Source organism: Alexandromys fortis, unplaced genomic scaffold, assembly GCF_014885135.2.
Source record: "Alexandromys fortis isolate MF-2015 unplaced genomic scaffold, M_Fortis_MF-2015_v1.1 scaffold_125, whole genome shotgun sequence".
Lineage (NCBI taxonomy): Eukaryota > Metazoa > Chordata > Mammalia > Rodentia > Cricetidae > Alexandromys > Alexandromys fortis.
Window position 1 is genome coordinate 729,231 of NW_026068026.1, and position 11,107 is coordinate 740,337.

General features: G+C 51.4%; 1 protein-coding gene across 2 annotated transcripts in view; it reads left to right on the top strand.

The window, feature by feature from the left end:
• The window catches only part of Os9 (OS9 endoplasmic reticulum lectin), a 25,676-nt gene extending 17,067 nt beyond the window's left edge, over positions 1-8,609 (top strand). The window contains exons 6-15 of one of the 2 annotated variants that reach the window (XM_050163885.1): positions 3,855-4,065; positions 4,158-4,259; positions 4,446-4,543; positions 4,712-4,766; positions 5,449-5,537; positions 5,705-5,986; positions 6,173-6,362; positions 7,193-7,357; positions 7,506-7,618; positions 7,857-8,609. In XM_050163885.1, coding sequence (XP_050019842.1) covers positions 3,855-4,065; positions 4,158-4,259; positions 4,446-4,543; positions 4,712-4,766; positions 5,449-5,537; positions 5,705-5,986; positions 6,173-6,362; positions 7,193-7,357; positions 7,506-7,618; positions 7,857-7,982 — 1,431 coding nt within the window. In that variant the 3' untranslated portion in view covers positions 7,983-8,609. The remainder of the gene's footprint in view (positions 1-3,854; positions 4,066-4,157; positions 4,260-4,445; positions 4,544-4,711; positions 4,767-5,448; positions 5,538-5,704; positions 5,987-6,172; positions 6,363-7,192; positions 7,358-7,505; positions 7,619-7,856) is intronic. The other variant, XM_050163886.1, reaches the window with a different exon arrangement.
• The last annotated feature ends 2,498 nt before the right edge of the window (positions 8,610-11,107 follow it).

Here is an 11,107-nt window from a genome sequence, read left to right on the forward strand (position 1 = left end):
TTTTTTTTTTTTTTTTTTTTTTTTTGAGACAGGATCTTGTGATGCTCTAGCCCTCCTCAAACTCACTAAGTAGGAGACGATGGCCTTGAACTCCTGATCCCTGGCCTCCACCTCCTAGGTCCGTTGCCAGGGTAACTGGGGTGTAATGGGGCTCATTTCTCCACCCCTCTGTAATCTACATTGGCTTCTCTGTAATTCTCATACCTGGGCATCACTGCTCATCTGCCCCATGGGAAATCCCTTTCCACCTTCCTCTTTCTTTTTAACTGTGAAGATTCTTCTTTCCTTCTTTCCCTTTTCTGTCCACAAGTTACAGTAAACAAATCCCTATTCCTTTGTTTTGCTTAGGGTATTTGTTTGTTGGCTTGTTTTTTGAAACAGGCTGGCTTTGCATTCTGGACCCTTCTGTCCCTCATCCTGAGAGTTGTGTTTGCAGGTGTGTGACTGTCTTCCTTACAGCTCTTTCTAAGGCACCCGTATTTCTGCAGCTGTGTAGTAAATGCCCCAGCACACATATGCCCATTTTCTCACCACCAATGCTGTGCTACATGAAATTGCTTGCCCCAGCCTTTGTCATGACAAAGGGTTGTTTTATATGTATGTTCCTTATAATTACTTACGATCTGACTTATTTGAATTTTTTATGATTTATTTACTTATTTTTGAAACAGGGTCTTTGCAGGCCAGGCTGGCCTCTAAATCACAGAGATCCACCTGCCTCTGCCTCCGGAGTGCTGGGATTAAAGGCGTGCGCCACCACCGCCCGCCCAGCTACCACCATTTTTTAGTCTTCCTAAAAAGATTTCTCCCCCCTTCTCTTCTCCCCTGCCTCCCCCTTCTTGTCACCCCTCCCACCTTCCTTTCTTGTACTAGCAATCAAACCAGCGCCTTGTGTATGGCAGGCAAAATCCTCCCACCGAGTTATGCCCAGCTCTGCCAGAAGTTTCTTCTTTTTCTAATATCTAGGTTTACTGTATATCTGTGTGTGGGGTGTGGAGAGCCTTTTAAGGCACTGTTTCCTGTAGCCCAAACCATCTTTGATCTCCTGATCATCTGGCCTCCATTTCCTAAATGCTAGGATTACACAGGCGTGGTTTAATTTAGCTTTTATTGATTTCTTGTTACACTGCAACCAGAAAAGTGCACCACCATTTAATTTTGAGTCCTATTGGTTAGTAGTGTCTGGTCCCGTGGTCCAGTATACATCAGTGTCTGGACGTGCATGCAGAGAACACATGCTCACATCGCCTATCATCTTAGATCATGATTTTCAATGGTGTTGCTCAGATCTTCTGTATCCGTATTGATTGGTCTCCTGCTGTCGGTATCAACTTGTTTATCGTTTTTAATTAGTCATTTAACTATGGGCTCTTTATTAATTTAGTTCACCGATATTTATGAAGCCTTCAATGCCACATCTTTTTCTAGTTACTAATGATATTGCAGTAACAACAGGTAAAGATGTGTTCAGTGAGTTGTGAGAGATAGGCAACGGCAAGATAAAGAATGTACGATGTTAAAATTAATTTCATCCCCAAAGACTTCGTGTTATAAGTGACATCCGTAGTATTTCATCTGTCTGATATCGATAGAGCACAGTTGCTTTCCTGAACCACTGTTTATTCATCTCTCGCACCCAGCCTCCTACCTGTCCCTGTGTTTTAAATGTGTTCATCTTTTGTAACTGGTCTGACAGTGTCTTTGAGTGAAGCCGTTGGGACTGTCGTGTGATGTTTTACTTCTCTTTTGTCTTTTTGAGGGCCCCACCACCCAGCTCCCAAATAAATCACACACAGAGGCTTATCCTTAGTTATGAGTGCCTGGCCATCGCTTGGCTATTTCTAGCCAGCTTTTCTTATCTTAAATTATCCCCACCACCTTTTGCCTCTGGGCTTTTATCTTTCTTAGTTCTGTCTGTCTTATTTTCCTTCTTGCTCCGCAGCTGGCTGGGTGGCTGGTCCCTAGTTTTCTCCTCCTCTTGTTCCTCATTATTCTCTTTCTGGTTATCCTCTCTGCCTGCCAGCCCTGCCTATCCTTGCTCCTGCCTCGTTACTGACTGTTCAGCTCCTTTTTTTTTTTTTAAAGATTTATTTATTTTTATATATAAAATAAATATTGCATTGGTTTTTGCTTGCTTTATGTCTGTGTGAGGGTGTCAGGTCCCCTGGAACTGAAACTGCCATGTGGGCACTGGGAAATTGACTCTGGTTCTCTGGAAGAGCAGTCAGTGCTCTCAACCCCTGAGCCATCATCTCTCCAGCCCTTATCAGGACCATCGGGTGTTTTAGCAGGCAAAGAATCAAAGCTCCAGTTAATCCAATGCAGCATAAACAAAAGTAAACATACCTTTAAATAATATTCCCCAACGTGGGACTTTCTTTCTCTCCACGCTCAGGACTGAACCTTGACCTCCCTGTTTAACCTTCGAGGTTGAACCATTTCCAAGCTAGCAGCTCCATTTCCCAATCCCACCAGTGGTTTGTAAGGTTTTCAATTTCTGTGTCCTGGCCAGGGCTTGGTATTACCTTCCTCACCGTAGCCTTTCTGGTGAGTGTGGGGTGGCATCTCTTTACGGTTTTGATTGGCACTTCCTTGGTAGTGTATTTTCATCTGTTTATTGATCATTTCCCTTCCCTAAAGCAAAGTCTATTTAACTCTTAACATTTTAAAATTGGGTTATTTATCTTTTTATTATCAGAGTGTAAATGTTCTTTTTCTTTCCTTTTCTTTTTCCTTTTTGTGACAAGATCTTTTTTTTTTCTTTTTATTTATTTATTATGTATACAGTGTTCTGTCTGCATGTATGGCCGCAGGCCAGAAGAGGGCACCAGATCTCATTACAGATGGTTGTGAGCCACCATGTGGTTGCTGGGAATTGAACTCAGGACCTCTGGAAGCACAGTCAGAGCTCTTAACTGTGGCTCAGGCTGACCTTGAACTTGCTGGGTAGCCCAAGCTAGCCTTGAACCCTAGATTCTCCTGCCTCTGCCTCCCAGCAGCCAGCTCACTCAGTTGATTCCAAACTGTAGCCCAGGCTGGCCTTGAGATCACAGCACTTGTCCTAAGGGATTACAGGTTTGCTCCACCATATTTAAACACACTCAGAAAAAACGGGGACACAGCCTGAGTATGCAGCGCATTCTCGCGCAGGGGCCATGCTCATGTCTGTGCCGTTGCAATCTCAGCGTGTGCGGTGCTGAGTTGATCACTTTCTAAAAAACGTTCTATATTGTGTGTGAGAGCGCACGCCACAGCACACGTATGGGTACCAGAGGACCGTTGGTGGGAGTTGGTTCTCTCCTTCCACCGTGTGGAACCCTGGGGATCAAACCCAAATTGCTAGGCTTGATAGCAAGTACCTTGACCTCCCCAGCCGCCACACACCGTGTTTGTACAAAGCAAGGAAGCGGTACAAAGATTGATTGTCTATCTACAGTTAAGTTGCCCAATTTCTCTTCCGTTTTCACCTTACCAAATGGTTGCCTGAGCAAGTGGAACAAGTTTGGTTTTTTGTTGTTGTTGTTGTTGTTGTTGTTTTTTGAGACAGGGTTTCTTTGTGTAACAGCCCTGGGTGGCCTGGAATGAGCTCTGTAGCCCAGGCTGGCCTCAAACTCACAAGAGATCATGCCTGCCTCTATCTCTACCTGCTGGGATTAAAGGCGTGCGCTGTCACTGCCTGGCATGCTAATGCCTCTCTCACTGGCTCACTGGGTCTCTGTGACAACCAAATAAGCAAATAAATCCCTGTAGCCTGCCGCCTGGCATAAGAACTGCTTAGCACGAGCTAGCCCTCCGAGAACAACAGGTATTTTGGTGGTTTTTACGACTGACTCTCCCTCCCTGCCCTGCCGCAGTTCCTTTGTGATGAAGGCGCGGGTATATCTGGAGACTACATCGATCGTGTAGATGAGCCCTTGTCCTGCTCCTACGTCCTGACCATTCGGACCTCTCGGCTCTGTCCCCACCCTCTCCTTCGGCCCCCAGCCAGCGCTGCTCCACAGGCCATTCTTTGTCACCCGGCACTGCAGCCCGACGAGTACATGGCCTACCTCCAGAGGCAGGCTGGTAAGCGCATCCAGGAGAGAGGTGGGGATGGGACAGGCGGGTACAGCGTTGGAGCGGGTCCCTATCCTGTTTGCACACTGTTTTTCTGGTAGAGTCAAAGCAACTTGAAGAGAAAATCACAGAGGAGGTTCAAGACACAGACCACCAAGTCTGGAGTGAGGACAAGTCTGCTGGAGTATCCCCAAAGAAGGAAGGTAGGGTGTACTTGTGGTCATTCCGTGGAACTGGCCACCATCTCCTTCCTTCCCCCATCTTACTGTCCCTTGCTGGCAGTTGTGGGTGGTCTCTAACCCAGTGGCAACAAAAGAGGGAGTGTGTGTCTTCCTTTCTCCCTTTTTCGCCCCCTTTTTTTCACATTCCCTTTGTCCTTTGTCCCCCAGATGTCAGCCCAGCCAAGGAAGATAAGGAGTCGGAGCTTTGGAAAATGCTCCATGAGCCAGAGGAACAGGCAGCAGGAGGAGAGGAGGCACAGGCAGGGGTGAGAATGGCCTCTCAGCTGCCTCTCTGAGCAGGCTCTGGGATGGGTAGGGTCCCTCAAGCCAAGGTCAGCAAGGTAACTTCTGTGTCTCGGGATGAAAGGATATTGCTTGAGGAGCAGGGAGGGCATCAACAAGCCTTCATGCCTGTGTCTGCCCTCTCCCGTCAGGAGCAGGACTTGAACCCTGAGGCTGCAGCAGATCCAGCTCCCAACCCTCGCGATGGTTAGTCAACTCTGTCTCCTTTAGTCCTCAGGTGAGGTAGAGTAGCGCTAAACACTCAGAGGTCAACACTCCTCCCTCCCTCCCTTCCTCCCCTCCGTTTCTCATGGTGCCAAGAACTGAACCCAGTCCTTGCACACTGATGCTCTACCACTTAGCCATCCCCCTGCCCCTGGACCTCTTCCTGAGCAGCAGGACCACTTAAGGAGGTCAAAGGGCATTCCCCCCCCCCCCCCCCCCCCCCCCCCGTTTACTAACTCTGCACTCCCAGGCAATGTCATGTTAAGTCAGTTTCCCCGCCTGTGAAATGAGTGGAGCCACACCCTCGAGAGTTGGGGGGGTGAACGGAACGGGATCTGTACCTCACAGATCCGAGACAATGCCAAGTCTCTGCAGAAAGCAGGAACTCCTTAACCCTGAGTCTCCTCTGTGGTTCTAAAAACTAGAGTGTTGACTACCCCACCCCGCCAAAAAAAAAAAAAAGATTCAGGTGTTCATGGAGAAGGAGGGGACTTGGTGCTTCGGCATTCATGTGCCTGCCATGAAACTTGAGGGTTTGCCTGCCTTCTGTCAGCTGCCAGCCAGCCAGTGCCCGAGGCAGAGACCTTGCCCATCGTGCCCCTCCTCCGGCATCAAGGGAGGACTTAAAATGCAAAACGCCCACACCTGCTCTTTCCCGCCTCAGATTTTCAGAACAATGTGCAGGTCAAAGTCATCCGGAGCCCTGCAGACCTGATTCGGTTGATAGAAGAACTGAAAGGTGGCGCAAAGAAGGTACGGCCTAGCTCGAGGGCGGGCAGGACCTGCCTCTCGGCTGTGAGCGTCCAGGAGAGATCTGAACCTGGGACGAGCTGGCCCCACCACCACGCCCTGCCACTGCTCAGTTGTGCTACACACACCTGTTGTGACTGAAGCCTCCATCTCCTTCCCACCCGATCCAGGAGAAGCCAAGCTCAGAGCAGCAGCCTGGAGATGATGATACCACGGGGGCCCCTCGGAGGGAAGTGGAGCTGAAGGAAAAGGGTGAGGGGCCTCAGGCTGTTGTGGAAGATGAGGACAATGAGGAGGAGGAAGAGGAGGAGGAGGAAGAGGAGGAGGAGCGGCAGCTATTGGGAGAGTTCGAGAAGGAGCTGGAAGGGATGCTGCTTCCCTCAGACCGAGAGCAGCTCCGCTCGGAGGTTAAGGCTGGCATGGAGCGGGAGCTGGAAAACATTATCCAGGAGGTGAGCAGCCCTCACTCCCTTGGCTGCCACAGACGCGCACATCTGTGGCGCAGGACGGGACCTCCCAGTGTGGTGGCTGCTCCTTTCATTGAGGGGGATGAAAGGAAGACGGCTGGCTCTCCTACCAGCATGCCCCTGATCTCTGTCCCCCAGAGCCTTAACTACCACCTTCTTTGGGCCTTCCAGACAGAGAAGGAACTAGACCCAGATGGGCTGAGGAAGGAGTCGGAACGTGAACAGGCAATATTGGCTCTGACATCCACGCTCGACAAGCTTATCAAGAGGCTGCAGGAAAACCAGAGTCCGGATCTGGTGCAGAAGCACAAGAAAAAGAGAGTGGTCCCTCAGAAGCCTCCCCCGTCACGGCCTCCTACAGGTGAGGGCAGGCCATGGGAACAACCTTCCCAAAGGTGGGAGCACTGTTCTCAGTGCTGACTCCTCCCTTCATGGTCCTCTCTCCTTCCGGAGGAGTTGGCCTTGGTCTCTGGTTTGCTCTTTATGCCCACTGTCTAGCACATAGACAGTAACTAACGCCCATGAGCCTAGAAGCTGAAGAGCACTCATTCACGAAGGGGCTCTTTGCCTGCCTCCTTGTGGGTGGAGGTTGGGGAAGAGGAGACAGATAGTTTGGGGGTTTCCATAGTGAAAAGGTGGGAGGTGGACAAACAGGGGCAGGTGTGGTCAGTGTGAAAGGCTCCAGCTGTCGGTGTGGCCAGGCAAGCCCTTTGGCACCAGCCCCCAGCCCCCAGCCTGGACACACTTTAGTTATTCCTTCTTGCATCTCCTTAAGTTCATTTCATGGAATGCTTCTGGTGTGGATAAAGAAGGCATTCCAAATAGAATATTCCAGTTTCAAACCTTCCCTCCCACCCTTTTGGTAGACACTGAAGACTTGATTGTAAAGTCTCAGCATGCAGAAAACTGAGCCATGGCTCCTCAGCCTTCTCCTTAAAGCAAAACACCTCTGTCGGTGCAGGAGGCTTGATTTGGCTTTCAGAAAGCAGCTGTTTTCCTATAGAAGATGGGAGAGTTGGGGGGGGGGGCTGCTACTGGGGAAGGGCATTGTTTTTGAACCCTGGATCACATTCATGGGAGGAAGAGCCACCACCCAAACCAGCCAATGGCTTAGAGAGGCAGCCCTCACAGCCCTTCACCCTGGAGTCACGATGGCTCTGCTTTGTGTCTCCCTGTGTCTTCCCCTCTAAGAGGAGGAGCCTGAGCACAGAGTCCGGGTTCGAGTCACCAAGCTCCGTCATGGAGGCCCGAATCGGGATCTGACTGTCCTGGAGATGAAACGGGAAAACCCACAGCTGAGACAGATCGAGGGGCTGGTGGAAGAAGTGCTGGAGAGGGAGGGGCTCGCTGCCCAAGGTGGGCCCTGAAGGGAGGGGCTTAGAGCGCCGGAGTGGCAGGGCTGGGTCAAGGTGGACTGGTGACCTCCGGCTTGGGACTAGAGGGCAGGGGACCCTCTAAAGCTCCAAACCTTTCCCCTCCTCACTACCCTTGTTGCACCTTCCAGGCAAGATTGAAATAAAAATCGTGCGACCCGGGGCTGAAGGTAATGAGGACGACACACGTTGGCTGACTGATGAAGACACAAAAAGCCTTAAGGAGATCTTCTTCAATATCTTGGTGAGGCATCCCACCCAAGTCCTGAAATCAAGGTCTGGTTACACCAGCCGTGCACTGCCAGCCTTCCTGCTGTCTGAGGTGAAGCTACGCTTCAGCTGCTACTCAGGGAGAACTCCATTGGAAGCCATCTCCCCAGTCCCTACCTCCCACCGCAGTATCAGGACCCCCCAGATTCCACAGTCCCGGACTTCCTTTGGCTACAGGCAGCGCTTCCGGCTCAACCCCCCTTTCCTCCCAGGTGCAGGGAGCTGAAGAGGCCAATAAGGAACGCCAGCGTCAGAAGGACCTGGAGAGCAATTACCGCCGGGTGTGGGGCTCTCCAGATGGTGAGGACACTGGAGACCTGGATGAGTTTGACTTCTGAAACCAGCACTGCGGTCCTTCCAAGGATTCCAGAATCTTTCCAACTGGCTCTGCCTCCTCATCTCCCACCTTGGGGCCCCGGAGGCAAAAGGGCAGGGTGGAGCCAAGCTCTGGACTTCAGGGTCCCAGCCCAGAAGGTGTGTGTGGGCCCCACGAGGGAGAGCTGTTCCAGCTCCAGAGAGCCTCAGCCAGGCCTATGGGCTCCACTGCCCAAACATGCCTTTCTTTGCCCCTTTGAGTTTCCCTGTCCCCTGATTTCTTAGCGCATACCCCATTTTACCCAGAGACATGGTAAGATCTTGTGAGTGGGACGTGGTGGGAAAAGCGGGTGAGCTGGACAGTTTATCAGACTTCAAGAAAGCAGACCTCACCCCCACCTCCTCACCTCCCCCCCCCCCAATGCCCCGTTGCTGTTGAGAGCTGCTTGCCCCTCCCTCGGCTTTCCTCCTTCCTGTTCCTACTGTCCTGTTGTCTGTGCTTCTGAGTCAGGAGCCCTTGCCTCTCTCTGTCGCTGAGGGAATAGGAGACCTTCCTTACACATCACCTCACACTCAAGCCCAGCAAGTGGGTTGGATATGGAGCCACCCACCATGTTCTTCAGGTTTCTAAATAAAGAACTGGACCATCAGTGCATCGGCCTTTGTGTGGGGAGGGCTGGTCGGTCTTTTCAGGATGGGGACATGTCCTCTTATCCTGTCTGCTCTACCCTCCCAGAAAGTACCCGTGTGCCTGGGGTACACAGGCAGAGGTTGGGCCAGCTGAACAAAGTCCACTGGTCTGGAGAGAAATGCTGCTCTCCTCTTGGTAGACTGACCGGACACTGGCCAGAGGACGGAAGGGGAGACCCTGAGGGACACAAGTGTCTTATAAACCAGCGTCTGCGCTCTGAAGGGATGAGGATTTGGAGGCAAGTCTTAGAGGACCCTAAGAGCAGCGGCACAACTCTGGGAGGCTTCTGATCCCTCCTTCCACCATCTATTCCTAGCCCTTATTTCTAGGGAAAAAAAACCATAGATTGCCCAATATTGGGGGACCAACCCAGGGCCTCACCCATGCTAGGTGAGCGCTGGGCTGCCGGCTGCACCCAACTAGCCCTTGCACTTGAGAATTCTTGCCCAATCCTCACCCTCTTTACACCCTGAAAGTCAAGATGTGTCCTGCAGAGACCGCCCACGCCGGGCCTCTTCCTTCCCACAGTGAGCTCCGGATTCCACTTGCTAGCCCCTCCCCCTGTTATTTACCATTCCCTGGGAAACTCTACTTACTACCATGGCTGCCTACACGGCCCGGCTCCAGAGTATTCCAGAGACAGGTGTCTCCATCTCCTGAATGCCTAGGACAGCTGTGGGAGCCTCTTACCCCATTTTCTCTCCCAGGTAGAGGACCCTGAGGACAATAAAGGGATAGACTCTCCTTTGGGTCCCCAGCTAAGAGATATGTAGCCCCTTTTGGACACAAAGGGGGCTCCCGAGAAGAAAGGGACTGCCACAGAAGTGGAAGTCGAGAGCTTTGGTTACTAAAGAACTCATGGGGCTGGCCCTCCTCTTGCTGAATGTGGAGGAGTGTGAATTGTGTGTTATGCTTATATTGTGTGGAAATGTGGAGCAGAACAGCTTCCCACATCCATGTGACCCTCTCAAGGGGACAGATGTTGCAGCTGGTGAGAACTTGGGCGTTGTGAGTGGCCACAGGCAGGCCCCTGGGTTCAATTAGCACCCACTTCAGCAGTAGAGCTGAGGAAGCACTGGCCTCCAGGGGACAGTAATGAGGATGGGGGGGGTCACAGTCTGCAACAGGACAGTCTTGAAAACTGAGCAGCTGAGCTCTAAAGGGATAGGAGACGGAGGGCGTCTTAAGAGGATCCTAAAAGCTGCTGTCCAGTTACAGGAGACACCCTTGGACTGATAAGGAAGCTGGGCAGGCTACCTTTAGTGCCTCAGCGTGGTCAGAAAACACGGAACCCTCACTGCACTGAATCGGCTTGTTCTCTTTTCCTGGCTATTGACTTTTGGCAGAGTTCCCATGAAGGTCAGGCAGTCTCAGCTGTGCTGAGACAAACAGTAGGAAGAAGCAGCAGGTGTGTGGCAGACAGCACCAGAAGAGGGTAGGGAGGGTCAGGGCAAGAACCCAGTGTAGAAAGAAGCACATGGCTGCTTGTGGGGCATGGGTGTGAAGGGAGCAGCTTGCCTGTGCCCATCCAGGGGTGCCCTTTCTATTCTTCCACAGCCTGAACCTCATCCCACAAGACTAATGTAACTCATTAAAAGAAATCAATTACTTGGCTGTGGTTTGCCAACCTCCTCGCCATTTTTCCCTGGCCTGCGGATCCCTTGACAAGTAGCTTCCTTCTGTCCAGGGTCCTCGTTCCTCCCCATATCTACCACCCTGAGCTTCTGAGGAAGGAAGATGGAGATGAAGATGACCCACGGTCTCAGCTGATAGGCAGTGGGACCTGCCAGTCTTCCTGTCTTTCCCCAGACCACACAACTCCCGATGAGTCTATCCCTGCCCTCAAGTCTGTTCCTCCCTGGGTCATATCGGTGTGTGAGGCTCTGCAGAACAGCTTCCAGGGCTATGACCAGATCCTATCAGTTCTCTGATACTTCTAAAGATGAAGAAGACTTATGAAGGAACCCAAGGGTTAGAGTGAACTGTACCTCAGGACGCCAATACCACCAACTGAGTCCTTAAACTGCACTACAGCATTTGGGACCAAACCTGCATTTGCTACCAGCCTAGCCTGTATAGGGCCTGATGCTTATATAGCTTCTACACCCCAAAAACCAGCAGGGTTGACTATGCAACAGGCTGTGGTGCTGTGACCCAGGTTTCTGTGACCTGTGTGACCTCATAATAAAAGTGGGCAAATGCCTACATCAACTGGCATGGATCTTGTGGACATGGGGGAACTGCAAGTGGTTGAGAAAGCTCTTACCCCTGCAGTCCCTAGCACCCCCTATTGGCTGATGCCTATGATCAAGGTAACCTACTGAGCAGGCTAACCTAGGGCAGTGCCTCCCCAGGGATTGCAGCGCTTACAGGTACCCTCTCAACACATGTCTCTGAAGTTACTTGCCCAGCATCCCCTAACTAAGGAACGTGGGCCAGGACTTAAAACTAAATCTC